The 19,114-nt window shown below is 33.6% G+C and overlaps 2 protein-coding genes across 6 annotated transcripts in view; one reads left to right on the forward strand and one right to left on the reverse strand.

The window, feature by feature from the left end:
- LOC114343564 (cleavage and polyadenylation specificity factor subunit 6) overlaps positions 1-3,938 on the forward strand; it is a 72,640-nt gene extending 68,702 nt beyond the window's left edge. For all 5 annotated transcript variants that reach the window (XM_028294405.2, XM_028294404.2, XM_028294406.2 and 2 more), the window contains one exon: positions 2,948-3,938. In XM_028294405.2, coding sequence (XP_028150206.1) covers positions 2,948-3,131 — 184 coding nt within the window. In that variant the 3' untranslated portion in view covers positions 3,132-3,938. The remainder of the gene's footprint in view (positions 1-2,947) is intronic.
- A 3,508-nt stretch (positions 3,939-7,446) lies between these two features.
- On the reverse strand, positions 7,447-7,902 carry LOC126885389 (uncharacterized). The gene has a single exon (XM_050651952.1). The coding sequence runs from the start codon at positions 7,900-7,902 to the stop codon at positions 7,447-7,449; it is 456 nt and encodes a 151-aa protein (XP_050507909.1).
- Between the last annotated feature and the right edge of the window lie 11,212 nt (positions 7,903-19,114).

The following is a 19,114-nucleotide window of genomic DNA, read 5'->3' on the forward strand; positions in this document are numbered from 1 at the left end:
ACTGGTACGAAGTAATCAAAGTACAGTATAACGTCGATTATCCGAACGACCGCTTATCCGAACTCCCAACTTGTGTAAAAACTCGATTGAAAATGCCTAAACGAAAGCTATTGCCCTTTCTATGAAATTTTTTAATGCTTAAAAATCTTTATTTCGTTGCAAATACAGCATTTTTTGTTTAATTTCTATCCTATTTGTCACTAAAAATATGTAAATAAGGCTTTCATTCAAATATGGATAAATAATATTGCTATATCAATAAAGTTCGATTATCTGAAAAAATCGATTTTCCGAACACCCCTATCCCCCAATTAGTTCGGATAATCGACGCTCTACTGTAGATACAATAGTCTTTACTCGCTCTGATACGATTGGTACGAAGTAACGAAGTAATCAGAGTAGTCAAAGTAGATACAATAGTCGTTACTCACTCGTGATACGATTGGTACGAAGTAATCAAAATAACGATTTGCCTCTGTATAGTAATCGTTACTTTCGGTATTCGGTAACGAGTACTTTGTAACGAATAGTTAATTTTCAACATCACTACATCACAACATCACTCCTTATGAAAAAAGTTCGGTCAATGATAGTTCTCAGTGCATATATTAAAAAGTCCATGGTACCTAAGTCTGAATAACTATTATTCTGAAGCTACAGCCTTCTGAAGTTATTGGGTCAGGTACCCGGTTGCGATTTTACAAAATATACCCGCTGTCAGCACAAGCTCCGCCTTCTACACATACGTCATCCATAGTGTGACCAACTAGCCCGAAAAATCCGGGACGTGGCCCGAATTACGAAGTCGCGTCCCGGGCAAGTCTTCCGGGCCATCCGAATTTTCAACGTTTTGGTAAAATTATACATATTGTGAAATTTTGAATACGTTATTCCTCTAAGAATTCACATCAAATTGAATTGATGAGACGAAAAAAAGTCGACGATTTCTAGAGTGTAATACTAATATCACATCCAAAACGCTTGCATTCTATATCGTGGTATTACAGTTCTACAAAAACTCAATTCCTGGACTTTTTCCCGTTTCTGTATTTTAATTATCGTCTTCTGAAAGACGATTAAAAAACATGAATATCAAATAATGATAATTATATTTTGATACTAACCTAAGGTTCTATTCACATGGAAATCCAACATCAGTTAAATTTTTTAATTTTTCCCTTTTTGAGAATGATTTCCAGATTGGAAGTCGAAACATCAAAAACTAACAAAAATGTAAATATCATTACAACTCATCCCATCAAAAAAATGTTTGTCAACATAAAAATGTTAAATAATCAATAAAATGATATTAAAGATCTATGTTTAAAAAAATGTTAGTCAAACTAGTCATCCAGAACTTTAAGTATCCGTACCCGCTATCAACACATCTTACAAAATATACCCGATTCCAGCACATATGATGCTATTTGAACCTTTTAACGAACTATTATGCCTTAATCTTGAGTGTGGTCGTCAGTTTGTTTGGTGGTCATCGTTTCATCTAAATACGTAGGTATGAAAAATGTCTGAATTATATTTAAGAAAATATTTAAACTGCACGATGAAGCACGATGTATTCGAGATTGAATCAAGTTCTGATAATACTAATTTTAACGTATGCGTACGAACAAATCTAAACCGAAATAATACCGAGATAGATTATAGTGTGCAATGTAATAAATGGATAAAAAACTTAGTGAAAATACAAAAACCCGGTGGATTAAAATGGCACTATATGTGCTGCAGTCGGGTATATTTTGTAAGATGTGTTGATAGTGGGTACAGATACTTACAGTTCTGGATGACATATGTGTATAAGGCGGAGTTTGTGCTGAGAGCGGGTATATTTTGTAAAATCCTTGCCCGGTTTACCTTAAGTGCACTAATTCACGGTCAAGTGAACGAAAATACATATTTATTATTGAAAGAAGAGGGACCCTTTTTCTTCATGCATATTTGCGAGTTGCATGTGAATTCGTATTAAAAAATAGATGCAGCGTATGTTAGTCTTCAGAATATCTCGGAAAAGTCCTCAGAAAACTGAAGAATTGCGATAGAAAATGTGCTGATAGAGCGACATAAGAATTATCATGTTTTCATGAATGCTTCATACTTATCCAATATCAGCGTAGCTGTAGTTCCGCCATATCTTTAGAAAACTACTGAACAGTGGCGGATAAACGGGGGAAATAAGATCCAGAATTAAAGAAAAATTGTATCATTTTCTATCATAATTCAATCAGTCATTTTGAAAAGGGGTCACCTCCACTTTTTTAAATTGTACAGGAGATGTAAAGAACTTTTTATCTTTAAGACTATTAGGAAAATAATTGTTTTATGTATTTTTTTGGTTTTAATATTCACTATACAAGCTGATAAATAATTTAAAAATGTTTTTTAACTTTTAAAAGACCTAGAAACCGCAATTTTTTAAAAAGAGATGACGCTTTTCAAAATGAACAGGTATTAAAAGAAAAAAAATAGCCATTATAATGTTCATTACACACATTAAACAGCTAACTTCCAGGACTTTTCAGATTCATAGGCTTACAATGTATATAGTTGCAGATTTGGGGTATAGTTGCGAGTAAATACCTGTTTAGCGAAGAGAAGATTTTGAGAAATTACAAATTTTGTTGGAAAAACTTGAGTTTCTTTGTGGTTATTGAAAAAAAAATCCTCATATAGCGTTCCATCATTTGATGACCTACTTGCTGAATAACCAGTATTAACATGATCTGCCATCAGAAAATTATGGGATGATAAGGCCTACCAAGAATATTTTTAATTCTAGTTAATATTTCACTTAAAATGAAATGGTTATGGACATTATAGAGCTGAAGCTGCTACTTCTATTGCAGCTTTTCTATTCTATGCCTGTGTCATGTGCCAACCAAAGGAAAAACGTAATCTTCTGCACTCAATCATTACTTCTTATCTCTTACAGATCCAGAGTCTCAAGATCAAGAAACAAATCTCCGGAACCTGTCGAACCTAGCAGCGAGGTACCGAAATCATCCCGCTATTATGAGGATAGGTATCGGGAACGAGAGAGAGAAGGTCGACGAGAGAGCGATCGCGAAAGAGAAAGAGATAGAAGAGGGGAAGACAGCCATAGGTCTCGACACTAGCATATAGTTAGCGGTTCACAGAAACAACAACAAACAAGTTATAGTTGGAGTTCAAACAAAGATTATCGTGTTTAATTTAGAGATAGGTTATAATATGTGATGTTACTTTACATAAATTTAAACAGGTTCCGAATGTGTAAGTTAAAAGAGCAAAGGAAACATTCACTAACTCATATTTTGCTACTTGTTTCATTTTGCAATGGAACTTCTGGCTATCTTAAATGTATTCATAAAAAGGATAAAAAACATTTACCTGTTTATTGTTGTATTAAGTAAATCATTGACTATAATATTGCGATAAATGTTAGATATTTTACTTCATGGGGTTATACTTTTGATGTAAAAGTTTCACATATTTAGCTTTAAGCAAACGTGACTTACTATGAATATAATAAATTATGTAAGAACAAAATTAAGTAATGAATATACCACATAATTCTTCAACTAATGAGTTACTATGTACAGTATATTCTTCTTACTATTTCTTCAGTTTTCTCCTGGAGTAGCAAAACTTGTTTTTGTAAAATGAATTTATTGTTTAGGCTGTGCTATATTAACACTGGGTCGTCTATTAATCTGTTAAAAAACAGTTTTTGAGAGAATTCTGTTCTTTATAAAAAATTACAGGAGGGTGATGAAAGGCTTTATTGTTACATGCATGTTGGTAAATCGGGATGCTTCTAAATGATAAATAACTTTAGGCAACTTGTTGTTTCTGTGAGCTGTATTTTTTCACATTTTTATGTAATCATACATAAGTAAATCATGTAACGTATAGTTGATAAGTACAATATAGATGGAAATCAAGTTTTGTTTTTGTGTGTAGTATATGGATTTAAAACATGTATCTTTTAATAAGATGATGTTTCAACATACAATGAATAATTTGTGTAATAAATTGAATACTATTCAACATGAATTGTCAAATTCTTACAAAAAATCATGATAATTTGAAGGCAATTGACCATGAGCTACTCACAATGCATCTAAATGTGAGTGTATCCTCCGTGTAAAGGTACGATTCCGACAACGACTGTAGACGTCAGTTGCAGTTGTGGCCGTGACGGACGTCATTACTTTGCACTATAAAGGCGCGATTTCGACATCGGCGGCAGTTGCAGTTGTCGCCAGGACGAACGCATTACTTTGCACTATTAATTTGTATATTTCTTAGCAACTGACTGCAAGTTACAGTTATGAGTTGTCACCATAACGACGTCATTACTTTGCACTGTTAATTTGTATAATTGAGGGGCCCAGATGCTAAGGGGTACAAGTGATAAAATGGTTTAGCTGACAAAAACGAAGTCAAAGTTAATTTTATATAGTAAATTCTACAGCGAAGTAATCACTTATGGACTTATGCCGAATTAAATTTATACATTTTATTTATCTAATAATTATTGTAAAAGCTTTTTTAAACTTAGTATTTATTTTCATTCAAAATAGTTGAAATGTTGAAAAAACGTTTGCACTTGTACCCCTCTGCTGCAAATTTTGCACTTGTTTTTCTTTGTCACTTAAGTACTTTACAATTTTTTTAAAGTAAAATAAAAGAAAAATTGCGTTAAACATTGTATTCTCCAAACAAAAAAACATTATATTCTTAAAGAACAAACATAAATAACAAATATTTTATTCTTCAAACAAAAAAGATATTTTTTATTCATCATAGTCTGAGACCAGGTCCAGTTCAGTGTTTTCTTTCTCTTCCAATTCTTGGGAGTTTGTTTCTTGTTGTGGTTTATTAAAGGTTTTCGACCTTCATCGTGGCTTAAATTACGGTAAAAATCGTGGTGAGCGGGAGGTATGAAGGGTAAAAGTTGCAACAAATTTTTGTATTTTGGGAGTTTTATTTTGACGGGACCTTGGCGGACAGGCGAAAGTTCGATGGCCGATGGAATTTCTGCAGGTCGTCCCACCCTTTGTTTTTTTTTAATCAACAGTGGCAAAGGGAAAATCTTCTGACAGTTATAAAACAATATGCAAGGTGCGTGCTTTTCAAAATGGAACCATTGCATTCCTCGTAAGCCCTTTACTTTGTCGTTCATTATCTCGGTTAGGGGAGCTATACTTTTAAAATCAGTTATACAGTAGACTCGCGATTATCCGAGGTAACTGGGACCGTGACTACCTCGGATACGGAAAAACTCGGTTAACACTGAGATTGGTTATATTGATAGAAAAACACGTAAATAATCATAGCTGTGGATATTTTAATGACAAAATTAATACAGTACTGTATATAAAAGATAAAAACATTTACCTTGTCAATATTACTGTTTAAAAAGTCTTTGATTTTGCATAAGCTTTATTCCTCTTCTTGATTTTGAATCGGAGCTGTTGCGTCAAGGTTGGAAATTGTAACTCACCTGTTATTACTTTTGCCTCGGTTAACCGAGGGGCTCGGATGACCGAGACTCGCATAATCGCGAGTCTACTGTATCCATTTTGTTCACCAAGAACTTTTTACTGGATTTAACTACAACATCCATCCAATCACTGGGGACAAAAACAAAGGATGTTTTTCTTTTTCAATCGCTCCAAAGTTTTGGTCACATTCCATGAAAGAATGACCAGATATTAAAAATGTATGGTCTACAGTTTCAATTTGTGTATATAGTACCAAATAAACCAAATTAAAACTAAATAAAGCAGATTTAAAATAACTAGGTACATTCAAAAATTAGTCAGAACGTTATTACTTACTTGGTATATTTTGTGTTATTATTTCACTCATTTTGGACAGTTTTTAAGAACACGATTTACAAAGATGCTAAATGATTCACTAAAAAAAATATCCAACACCTTACAGGCAAAGGGATACAAATGTAGTTACACCGGTTTGCCACCAACTCTTTTCGAATATTTTGTAAGTAGTCAAACTAGAACTTGCGATATATCGCCACTAGTAGTTTAATTTAACTGTATCTCTTTGTCACTAAATTTTTACCCCTATTTATTTTTTGCGCTTAACTCATTTTCAATATTTTGTCACTTGTACTCCTTAGCATCTGGTCCTCTCAATTATTAGCAACTGGTGTTCGGCATAACGTAAGTTGCTAAGAAATATACAAATTAATAGTGCCAAAGTAATGACGTCGTTCTGGCGACAACTGCAACTGCCATCGATGTCGGAATTGTGCCTTTAGTTTATATGAGATTGATTCCGACATCTGACTGCAACTGCTGTCCGGCAGAACGTCTGTTGCTAATATTTATAAAAATTAATAGTGCAAAGTAATGACGTATGTCACGGTTACAACTGTAACTGCCGTCTGCAGTCGTTGTCGGAATCGTACCCAAAGATACGATTCCGACGTCGTCCTGGCGACAACTGAAACTGCCGTCGATGTCTGAATTGTACCTTTAACGTGAAATTAGAATGTATATACGCAGACGGGCAAAAAATTTAGGTCACATTGAAATTGTGATGTTTTGTTGACATATTTAGTTGTAAACTTCTGTTGCGGTTGTAAACCATTGGTACTGTATCTTGTACATACAGATCTTGTAGATACAGTATTCAGATATCTTGTAAGTTCAATAATCAATATTGAATTAAAAGTAACGCTTTGGTTTTTGAGCTTTATTTATGAGAAGTAACAAGCGTACAGTTGTGTAAGTGAGGCTTATTGTTAACAAACTGGCAAAAAAATAATTAAAACTAAACAAATTTGATGAAAAATGTTCATAAAAGGTATATTTCGTTGATTGGGAAGAATAGTATGATATTTCAAAAACATCAAGTTTACAGAAAAGACAATTAAAGATTGAGATGGGTTACAAGATTGGATTACTTAAGCAATACAATATTAAATATGCTTTTCATCAGAATAATTAAAACATACAGTATTAACTGACAATATGGGTGTTACATCCAATTCATACACCACCCCCAACTCATATTTTTCATCCCCATTTTGAGTTATAATACTTTTCTCTATAAAAATTTTGTACTATTTCACAATTATAAGGTTATTAGGGACAATAAAACGAAACAGTTTAAATGTTTTATTAGAGTTTAAATAACAATGAATGAAAAAAATCGCAGTTATAGTACAATAACAATATAAAAAAATTAAAAATTTGGGCCCGCCTAAAAAAAAAGGTTCTACAAGTTACAACCGCTACATTTTTTTTTCTTTTCAAAAAGAGAGAGCAGGCCAGCTTTCTTTTTTTCACTTATTCCCACTTTCTTCTTGTAAGCTTGTTTTAGAGTAACGTCACGTGCTGATGGAAGTTTGCTTTGAAGAACGTTTATGGTGTTAAATTCCTGTTCTTTGTATGACTTTTATATAGTAGGTGACTAGGATTAGATTACATCTTTTTTCCCGATTTTTATCGAAGTATAACTTTGGCCACTATTCCTCATCATCTTAGCAACCTGAGATATCTTTCTCTTTCGTTTTTTTTTTACATTTTCTGGTGAAGGACATGGGTTTTTAACAGAGCGTCTTTTGTTGCTTGAATTTTGGTTCCCATTATTAGAGTTCACACTTGAAGGAGGCTCCTTATCAGAAGAATCATCAGAGGATGACGAACAGCTACTGGAAGAATAATTTGGGTCGCCCGAGAGGTTATCAAAGACTGAAATACTAGAAGAACTGGTTGATATGGAAGACGAGGAGCTGCTACTGCCCTTTTCACACTCCCTACTGATTTTAACGTCATTATTGGTAAACGTTAGTCCTATTTCATCTTCAGTACCTGTGGTTTCGTCGATAGTTGGACTTTTTTGGTTTTCTTTGTTTTCAAAATCAACAGTCATAATATGAAAAGATTGTCCGTATTGTTTTTCAGCTAAAGGAGAAGCAGTTTTAGAACTTTCATTTACAACAGTAGTACATAAAGCCCGCACTTCACTCTCGTCGAAGTCGATCGAGGTTCAACAAGTACGAGAGTGTAGACGGCCACCTTGTGTAACTTCGCCTCACTTCGTTCTACTTCCATTCTCTGTCGGTCTGGTCAAAGAGATCTTTGTCGGTATCGCACTTCGAACGAGTGTGTAAAGAGGGTACTTCGGACTTCGGTCAACTTTGGCGAAGTAACTTCGCCGAGAGTGTGGAGCCCGTTTAAGCAAGAGGTTTGTATAGGTACTTATTGCCTCTGTTCCTATTAAGTAGTGTTATCTTTAATTGGTAAAATTCCCACAGTTTAGATATCGGCTTACACTCAAATGTTTCAAAAAATCAGTTTGTTGTTTCTTGAAAAGTGGAGTCATTTAAAACGGGCTCCACACTCTCGGCGAAGTTACTTCGCCAAAGTTGACCGAAGTCCGAAGTACTCTCTCTACACACTCGTTCGAAGTGCGATACCGACAAAGATCCCTTTGACCAGACCGACAGAGAACGGAAGTGAGGCGAAGTTACACAAGGTGGCCGTCTACACTCTCGTACTTGTTGAACCTCGATCGACTTCTGCGAGAGTGAAGTGCGGAAGTGTTTCACGTGCAATGGAATAAATCTATGAAATCTCGTGCTGCAAAGAGTTTTAAAAGAAACGAAAATCCTAGTTTAAGTATCTAGTAAGAAAAAAATGTTCTAAGGAATAGAATGATAAAACGAAATAATTTTTTGGATTCGAGTTAAATTATGTTGAAGACAATGTTAACTAAAACGTTATACTCAGGGCAAAATTATATTCAAAACTACGTTAACTCAAAATGAAATAAAGATAAAATCCCCACAGGTGTATTTTGTACATATTATTTGTAATCATCATACTGACCAAAATTATAATAAAAATGCTTACCTGTCAAAGAAGAGTATGATATTTCGAAATATAATTCTCTTGCTCCAAAAATATTCACTAATAAGACGCAAGCAGTGTTAATATTTTGACTTATAATAGTATTGATTAAATAAAAATGACCTAAGCTTAGCACGAACTGTAGACAACTGAGTTACCCGAGTTTTCTCCACACCGATTGTGTGGAAGTGGGAGATACCATAGTTGGTCACAGAGCTCTCTAGTGATTGTCGTTTAAACTGCACTTACAATACTCTCGCCATAATAGATCCATTCATTCTGAGTAGTTTGTTGATATAAACTAAAAACGAGCCATTTTTGACTTCTTCCTATTTGACTATTCTTCCCAATCAACGATTTATTAAATAAATATACAAAAATGCCAAGTTTCTTGTAAAAGGTATATATTAAAATACCCTAAATAAGGGTCAAAATACAAAACGTTTTCGGATTAAGGAATCCATCATCAGTGTTTAAAAGCCAAAATTTGCATGCCTGAGCCACCAAAATGTATAGGGTAAAAACCCTTTAAATGTAAATAATAAAGATGTTTTACATATTTATATAAAATTCATCGGATGTAATAGATAAACCTGGATGTTACCCAGGGCAACACAGGACTCTCCCCACGTGGTTGGAATTTAATATTAAATAAATATACCTTTTATAAAGAACATTTTTTGTAATTAATACAGCCAGCTACAGGAAGTTCTTTCTTCCTTTTAAAACTAAATATTATTGAAAAAACAATGTTTATCAATAGCGTGTATTTTCCCCTCTTTCATTAATAACAGTTGTAGATGACGAGGCATACTTTCAATTAAGTTACGGATCACATTCTGGTCGATGTTATCCAATTCTTGCAATAACAACTCTCATAGCTCCTGCGCAGTTCTTGGAGCGGGTGTATGCCTTCGGATACTTTGGCCCAACTCACCCCAGACATGTTCGATAGAATTCATATCTTAACTGAGTAGTGGCCAATCAAACCGCCTAATTCCCACTTCATCAAAATGTTCTTTGACAACTCTGGCAATATGGGGTTCTAGCATTATCTTACATGAAAATGTCATATTCGCCTAAGTCATGAGAAGCATAACTTGATGATCTAAAACTTCTGTTACATATCTGTTGGCCGTAAAGGAGATATTTTGTATGAAGACTAACTGTGCGTGCTTGTAAAGTAATTCCTGTCCAGACCATAACCGACCCACCGCCAAATGGGAGTCGCTCATCAAAACAAGCCGCGGCATATCTTTCTCCAGGTCTTCTCCATACTCGACGACGTCCGTCTGACCCATTTAGACAAAAATACGATTCATCTGAAAACAGAACGTTGTTCCAATTTACATTATTCCAATGGAGGTAGGTTTAACAAAATTTAATCTTGATATTCTATGCCGGCGTTGTAATGGTGGGCCTGTAGCCATCTTATAAACATTTATAAATATATATTATTACTTTTGAGAAAACTAACTAGCAGATTTAATATGTTCATATCAGTGGTACAGACAACATTATACAGGGTGTCCCGAAAAGATTGGTCATAAATTATACCACACATTCTGGGGTCAAAAATAGTTCGATTGAACCTAACTTACCTTAGTACGAATGTGCTCATAAAAAAAGTTGCAGCCCTTTAAAGTTACAAAATGAAAATCGATTGTTTTCAATATATCGAAAACTATTAGAGATTTTGTATTGAAAATGGATATGTATCATTCTAATGGCAGGAACATCTTAAAACAAAATTAAAGTGAAATTTGTCCACCCCATAAAAAATTTATGGGGATTTTGTTCCATTAAACCCCCCAAACTTTTGTGTACGTTCCAATTAATACATTATTGTGGTACCATTAGTTAAACATAACGTTTTATAAAACTTTTTTGTCTCCTAGTATTTTTTCGATAAGCCAGTTTTTATCGAGATGCGGCTTCTTTTTCAATATATTTACGTAAAAATTTTATGGGGGTTTTGTTCCTTTAAACCCCCCAAATGTTTGTGTACGTTCCAATTAAACTATTATTGTGGTACCATTAGTTAAACACAGTGTTTTTAAGACTTTTGCCTCTTAGTCTTTTTTTTATAAGTCACCTTTTATCGAGATGTAGCTTCTTTTTCAAAATATACCTAAAAATGTAAATTATAAATAAATTTTCAGATTATTAACAGGTCTCTATAGCCGTACCCATATACAAATATGTGGTGGATTCGACAAATATTCAAAATATCGCGATAAACACTGACATCGAAAAAGTACTAAGAGGCAAAAAAGTTTTAGAAACATTGTGTTTAACTAATGGTGCCACAATAATAATTCAATTGGAACGTACATAAAAGTTTGAGGGGGTTTAGGGGAACAAAACCCCATAAAATTTTTATGGGGTGCACAAATTTCACTTAAATTTTTTTTAAGATGTTGCTGCCATAATAATGTCACATGTCCATTTTTAATAAAAAATCTCCGAGAGTTTTCGATATATAAAAAAAAATCGATTTTCATTTTGTAACTTCAAAGGGCTGTAACTTTTTTTGTGTGTACTATTGTATATAGGTAAGTGAGGTTCAATAAATCTATTTTTGACCCCAGAATCTATGGTATAATTTATGACCAATATTTTCGGGACAACCTGTAGATATGGTAAGGTGGTAAATAATTCTTTTGAATAAGTGATTGTATTAAAATTTTTGTATTTAAGTTATAATTATTGCAATTAAAAAATATATGATTTAAGTCTCCGAAAGACCCACAGCTACATAATGAATTTTGTGTTATACCTAATTTGGATAAGTGAGCAGGAAATTTGTCCATTTAACAGTTCTCAACTATTGAAGTTGATTTCGTAAGAAAACCGCAGATGCTCTTTTATTTTGCAAACTTGAGGACTCGGTTCATTGAGTTTGACCATTAACAAAAGACATGTGTAAAATTTCATTAATTAAATATACATTTCATTGGGTTTTTCAATTATGAAAAAAGTGAATATCAATTGTCCTACTAAATGATTCTTTGTAAGAATGACATGACCAATGTGTATTATTGTTTATATCCCAAAACCCCAACTTGTACGTTTTAAAAAACAATAATAAAACCTGTTATTATTGAACAAACTTTATTCTGCTCACGGTGATTGGAAAGCAGGCGATAATTGAAATATTAGAAGAAAAATTATCTCTGTTTTTATTCATCCCTTAATTTTATCTTACCCATTTAAATTTAATGGTAGGGGAGCCCAAGCGGGGATTTTTGCAGTTACTCGAGCGCGTCAGATTATCACATGATGATGAGAAACCTTGTGCTCTGTAAATGTACCTACCATATATTGACTCTTAATACAGGGGAGTTTTTTAAGGTGGGACCGACAAAAAAATCTATCATTAGAAAAACTCAAAATTGTCATTAAGATAAGGTAAGTTAGTATGTACATGCAAAACGGTGTATATTTAAAAAATCTGACGATTTGACGGGGGCGTAAGGAAATGAGTGAGTCACAAAGTTTCACAAGAAAAAGCGAATATTTCTCGAAATAACATCAGATCGAAAAACTGAAGTTTTTGTACAAAATGTGTTGGTTTAGTATGAGTTTTGTACATTTTGTGTCACTATTCCAGTGCACTTAATACAAACATTTCTCTGGCAACACTGCATAAAAGTAGGTATGGTTCTACTTAAAATCCCTGTTTATAAATTTCAACTTATATCTCTTGATTTGATTTTCGTATAATTTTTAAACTTGTATTACCCTTCTATTATTAAGTTATTAGCTTTATTTTTCATAATTTTAATACATATTATCTACGGGCTTTTAATTGTTATTTTAGGTCTTGTTTTTGATATTTTTAATTTTGTACTGCTTTATAAATATTTGATATTAAATTAATAAAATGCTGCACAAAATCCTAGGACAACCTGAAACAGCTTTCTTCGTTGCATATTCACTTGATTTCTATCTAAAAACAAGTCAAAAGATGAACCTAACCTTGCACATCCTTACATAACTACAAAGTTATCTCATAACTTGAGCTTTAACGTCGCGTTATAAAGTGACAGTTGATATATCGAATAACTCAAGAACTGTCAAGAAATAACGCAAGTAGTTAAGTTAAATATGATACATCACAAATATCATCAACTAAGATGATATTACAGTAATCCCTCGTTATCCGCGGTTTCACTTATCCACTGTTGCGATATCTGTTGAATCTTTAATTAGAATTTTTAAAATTTTTAGTAAATGTACGGTTTTACTTCATGTTAGAAGTTTTTTAACTATATGGTATTGGCCATGAGCCGATGGGTAGAGGGGATTTGACAGCTTTCGCCAGCGCTGTTTGTGGCAGTTTTGTGCATTTATCTGATAAATTTAAATGACGCGCCATGGGTAGAGCAGCGGGGATTTGACGGTTTTGGCCAGCGCTGTTAGTGCAGCGTTGCCACATTTAGTAGATTTCTACTTTTTTGGTAGATTTTTGATATTTTTTAAAAAATTCTAGTAGGCAATATTTTTTAGTAGATTTTTGGTATATTTCAACATTTTCTTATGACAAAAATAACATTTGCTTTTAAATAGTATTTACCCCATTTCTAAATTAATTTTTAGACATTTTGTTACAATTTCCCAATGTCATTACCGAAAATAAGATTCAGGGGTGAGATTCTGTGTACAATCGCTAACACCGCCGACCGCTTTCTATCAATGTCAATATATTTGAATTTTTAGTTTTAATTCAAATATTTTCTTGTTTTACTAAAGGCTGTATGACACTATGCATTTTCTTGTATCATTTCTAATATCGTTTCTGATATGTCAAAAAAATGTATAGTGTCATACACAGATACAAGAAACGATATCAGAAACGGTACAAGAATTTGTGTCAGGCACAGATTCTTGTACAATAACTGCGCAAAGAGCAAAAACGTAAAACCTGCTGGTAAAACTTCTAAATGTCATAATGGCGGCTGAAAATGAGATCATATGATTTTTATGTCTTGATGAATTTATTTGTGTTTTTTGTAGGTATTATTTATACGCTGTGAGCTTCGCTTGTGTCGCTCCTAGCGGACTACTATTCAACTTTCACCGGTAATTTTTAAATTTATTATTTAATTGTTATCGCTTAATATTTACAACGCAAAAAGTAATTAAATTGTAATGGATTTTTTTAAGATTTTGCTAATCATTTTGACGTTCTATTGACAAAATATGAATATCTTACTTCGGATACTTTCACAATCATCGTGTAGATGGCGCTAAGATTAATGGATTAATAGATTAATAGAACATTAAAAAAACTTAAATTCAGTATTTAAAACGTAAGCATATTTAAGGTAAAAATATATACCACAGCTTTGACCAACTAATATTTTTTATAATTAATGTTTTTAATTTTTTAATCACTTTGACGTTTATGTCAAATTTCCGGTAAAGGTTTACAGACTTGTCACTACTGGCGTTCGCGAATTTGTAAATATCCCCTCTACGTACGAGCTCACAGCGGATAAATATTTTATTGATACTAAGGGCCGGTACTTTATGTCCCGGTTAAACCTCGGTTAGCTAACCGGGGTTTAATCGGGACAGAAAAGTACCTCATAGGGCCTCTTGCGTTGTAATAAAAGCAATTATAATCATTATTATAATTATTTATGAATATAATAATAAGTATAATTGCGTTTACGTCTATGTTATGCATATATTTCTGTCCCGATTAAACCCCGGTTAACTAACCGGCTGTTAACGGAGACATAAAGTACCGGGCCTTAATATACCGTTTGGTATGGACTACTGTTCTACTAATAACCATATATTTAGAATAACTTTGGGTTTCATATTGCATAATTTTTTAATAGAGGAAAATACAATAGTTCCAATTTGGATTAAATGCAAATATTTTAGCACAAATATCAAAACAAAATAAAAAACACAAATAATCAACAGTCAACGTAAAAATTCTAGTTATTATAACATTAAATTATTTGTTTTTAAAAGTTTATAAATTTTATAAAATCCTTAAAATCAGCTGTAGACGCAGTACTACCATACCAATGTAACGTGACAGGGTGACAAACAAAATTTCGACCAATCACGTGCCGAATTTCATACAGTTTTCGATACAAGAACTTGCATAGTGTCATACAGGGCACAAATGTACGTACAAGATATGATACAAGAAAATGTATACAAGAAACGATATTAGAAATGATACAAGAAAATGCATAGTGTCATACAGCCTTTAGTGTCACTTCAGCATCAACTAGCAAAACTAGAAAATAATTCAATTAAAGCTAAAAATTCAAATATTTTCACGACAATTGACATCGATAGAAAGCGAAGTGTAGATATCTACAGTGCACGGAATCTAGCCCCAGAACGTAGATGATGAATATTAAACAGAAATGAAACTGGATTCTGGTGTAACAAACTTGCAGATTTCAAGTAGCAGTGCAATCAGTACCTATTTCAGGTGTTATTGAAGAGTTCTGGCATTCGGTGAGCCTGTTAGAAGCTAACGATGGAAAACTAAAATATCTACATGTAACTTTGCAAAACAACAAATGTTGTGTTTGCGTGTTTCTAATGTAAAATGCGAAATAATTGTTTAGAGAATATGATCCAGACATGCAGATGTTAAAATCAGTGGATGACAAAATATTATATACAAATATTAAATATAAAACTGATAAAAATTAATAATAGTTGGTCATTTTTGTTCCCCAGTTAAAATATAAAAAAGTTTGGTTTTTGTTTACAAACAGTCATATTAATTTCTAGTTAAACTCCCTCTGTGGCTCAGTGGTAAGAGCGCCTACCTTTGGATCGAAAGGACCGAATGGTCGTGAGTTCGAATCTCACCAGGGTAGAGAATTTTTCGTTTATTATAAATTAATAAATGAAAATAGTTTCTATCCTTGTGGGATCGGTATCCACCGGAGGGACCGCAGACGTTCGGATACAATTAGCGTCTCTGCAAAGACAATGACATCGACTTTGCAAAGTAACAAGACACTTACTCAACACACACACATAACACTAGCTACCTAATTGGTAAAATCCACTGTACCATCACCATGCCAATGCCCATTAGTTGTCGAGGCATTAGCTAAATAAAAAAAATTTCTAGTTAGTCAGCTGTTATTTTTATTATAAAAAGTCTTAAATTATATACAAATATATTAATAAAGTTTTATGGTATATTTTAGTTTTTGATAAGTAGATTTTAGTAAGCTAAACTTGCAGTAGATTTTCTAAATAAAATGTGGCAACGCTGTGTTAGTGGCAGTTGGCAGTTTTGTTTTGTGCATTTGATAAACTTCATAAACTGAAATGGCGGATAATATGGATTTTTCAAAAAAGAAAACCAGATATTGCAGCTGTTGTATTGATTCATATAAAAATACTGAATATAACAGTACTGGATGCATTTATTATATTCGGAAACATTGCGTACATGTCCTGCATCAACTAAATCCTTTCCTTTTTTGGTGTTGCTGATTGAAATTGGATATCATGGGAAATAAGACTTGAATCCAGTATAGTGTTTAATATCCATTTTGATAGAATTCAAACAAATTACAAATTTTAATAAGCAAATCAGTAAGCACACAAAAATAAACAGAGGTAACATAAAATGTTAAATAATTCATTTAAACTTATTCTTTTCCTCAATGGTCTCTTGCGTAAGCAGTCATCCAGTCGCACGAACTTATATATTAAATATTAAAATTATAATGAATAAAATAAAAAAACATAATTCATTTTACTATTAATTCTGTGTATTCATTTAGTAATCAGGTTACAATAATATTTCAGTTCATAATTTGTGTCTTTCTAGATAAGTATGTATTTTTCTCGTTTTGTATATTTCACATACATAAATTTTATCAGAAAAGTGTAAGTTTCAAACCGCAAGATAGCGCTACCGTCGAAACTCACAGCCAATACAGCCAACCTAGGGAACTACCCCTTTTTAATTTGATGAGAATGTTTTATAATTTGACCACTCGCGTTAAATTACTCATGATACGCCACTGGCGCTTGTTCTTAGTAGTAATACTACGGCAATTAGTTTATAGTTCGGAAAGTGTAAAATACCGGCGAATGTAGACGCTGATCTCAGCGTCTTTATTTTTGTTGATATGATAATACTATTTCACAGATATACAATTTCATTATGTACTAATATACGTATCCAAATTGGGATTATATTTTATGTCATATTCGCCAACCACGGTTTCACCAACCGCACATGTCTCTTCGGACCGTAAGGCGGCACACATAGTGAAAGCGGTTTCCGCTAGCGGGCAAACCGCGCGGGTATGGTAACACAGTGAAGACGGGTAAAAGCGAGAGAGATCGTTCAAATCTGGCAGTTGCGTCTACTACTTGTAGCAAAATGTCGTCTTCCGATGATGATATAATTGCTTTAGATTCTGTTTTGACTAAACTGGAAAGAAAGAGAGTTGATGTACATCCTATTAATCGAGAAAGATTAATTTATGGAGAATATCATCTATTTCAAAAATTAAAAGATAATGAACGATTCTTCCAGTATATGAGAGTGACTCAAGAGACTTTTAAATATATTTTGGAGAAAGTGGAGTATCGTTAAAAACAATATTAAACGCTCAACTTACAGTCAACCAACAGAATATCGAAAGAGTTGAGAATATACATATCTGGGTACGAATTTAAATAGCGAATGGGACTACTCAGAAATTAAACAGCGAATAATAAAAGCGAAAGCAGCATACTTTAGAATGAGACCCATTTTCAACAGTCGAGACATATCATTAAAAACAAAATACCGTCTGTTGAAATGCTATATATTCACAGTTCTGCTCTACGGAATGGAAGCTTGGACACTAACTGTTACATCTATGAATCGGCTCGAAGCTTTCGAAATGTGTTATAGGAGCATCTTACGTATATCCTGCGTTGACCGAATTACTAACGTGGAATTCCTGCGTAGAATGGGGAAAGAGTGTGAATTTCTCATAACCATCAAAACAAAAAAATTAGAATATCTAGGACATGTAATGAGAAATCAAGAACGTTACGGCCTTCTCCAACTGATTCTCCAAGGGAAGGTATGTAAATGGTAAAAGAGGACCGGGAAGAAGACGCATTTCCTGGCTTCAAAATTTACAAAAGTGGTATAATACCACTACCACTGAACTGTTCCGCGCTGCGGTAGACAAAGTCAAGATAGCCATGATGATCGCCAACACCCGGAACGGATAGGCACTTTAAGAAGAAGAAGGAGTATCGTTTAATTAAAAACTGGTGTAATTTACATAAGCAGGCTATCCTTCCGGAAGAAAGGCTTGTTATAACATTGAGGTAAGTAGTTTTATTTTTCAAGTACTGATTTAGTTAATAGTTAATACTGGAATGGTTTTAGAAATACCTAAGTCACACAAAATTACGGTTTCAATAAGATTGACTTTATTACTTTTGTTTATTATAATGTACAATTATTTATAAAATTAATCCATGGAGAACTATTGATTCTTATTATAAAAGAGCGAATAAACTAAATTATCATTGCAGTAAACATTAAAACCGCGCGGAAAAAACTAAATTCTCATTCTAGCAAAAGCGGTCAGGCGGGTTGAGGCGGTTGGCCCGCGCGGACCTGCTTTGACTATGTTCGTGTACATTTAAAGACGTGCATTCTTTTTGAAAACGTTTAAAAGCGGGTCCCGCTAGCGGAAACCGCCTCCACTGTGTGAGCCGACTAACCCTCGCGGTTGAAGAGGGATTACTGTACTAACCTCGGATTTCACGCCTATTAGGTGGCCGTTATCATTTTCGTATATGATCTTACGTTCTTTTGCTAGGAGGTGAATGGGGAGCGTACCCGCAATCACCTGTAGGGCTATCGTCGATGTAGTCCGGTATGCACTTACTACCTTCAGGAGGAGTTTTCTTTGACTTCTCGTTAATATTACGTGATCGTGATGTACCGGTGAAAGGTGAAGAGGTTCTCCTCCAGTACATCCCAATCCCTGATCTTTTTGGCAACACCACCGCTAGCTATGGTGACATATATGTGGCTTTTCGATGTATCTGTCACAAAGGTTGGTTTTCCATTGTTTTAGCACTATGAGGTCCGCCGAGAAGATCCACTTATTCCAAAGTTCACCCCTCTCGTCATTTTGGGGGATCTCCATAGAATGGACTTTGCATTTATGTCTCCGGCGACTAAAAAATGTTTCTCCCTAAAAGTG

Source organism: Diabrotica virgifera, chromosome 5, assembly GCF_917563875.1.
Source record: "Diabrotica virgifera virgifera chromosome 5, PGI_DIABVI_V3a".
In the NCBI taxonomy this organism is placed as follows: Eukaryota; Metazoa; Arthropoda; class Insecta; order Coleoptera; family Chrysomelidae; genus Diabrotica; species Diabrotica virgifera.

What these genes read in the sequence shown, in the direction of transcription:
- LOC126885389 (XM_050651952.1), bottom strand. Translation starts at nt 7,902, where the DNA reads ATGACTGTTGATTTTGAAAACAAAGAAAACCAAAAAAGTCCAACTATC.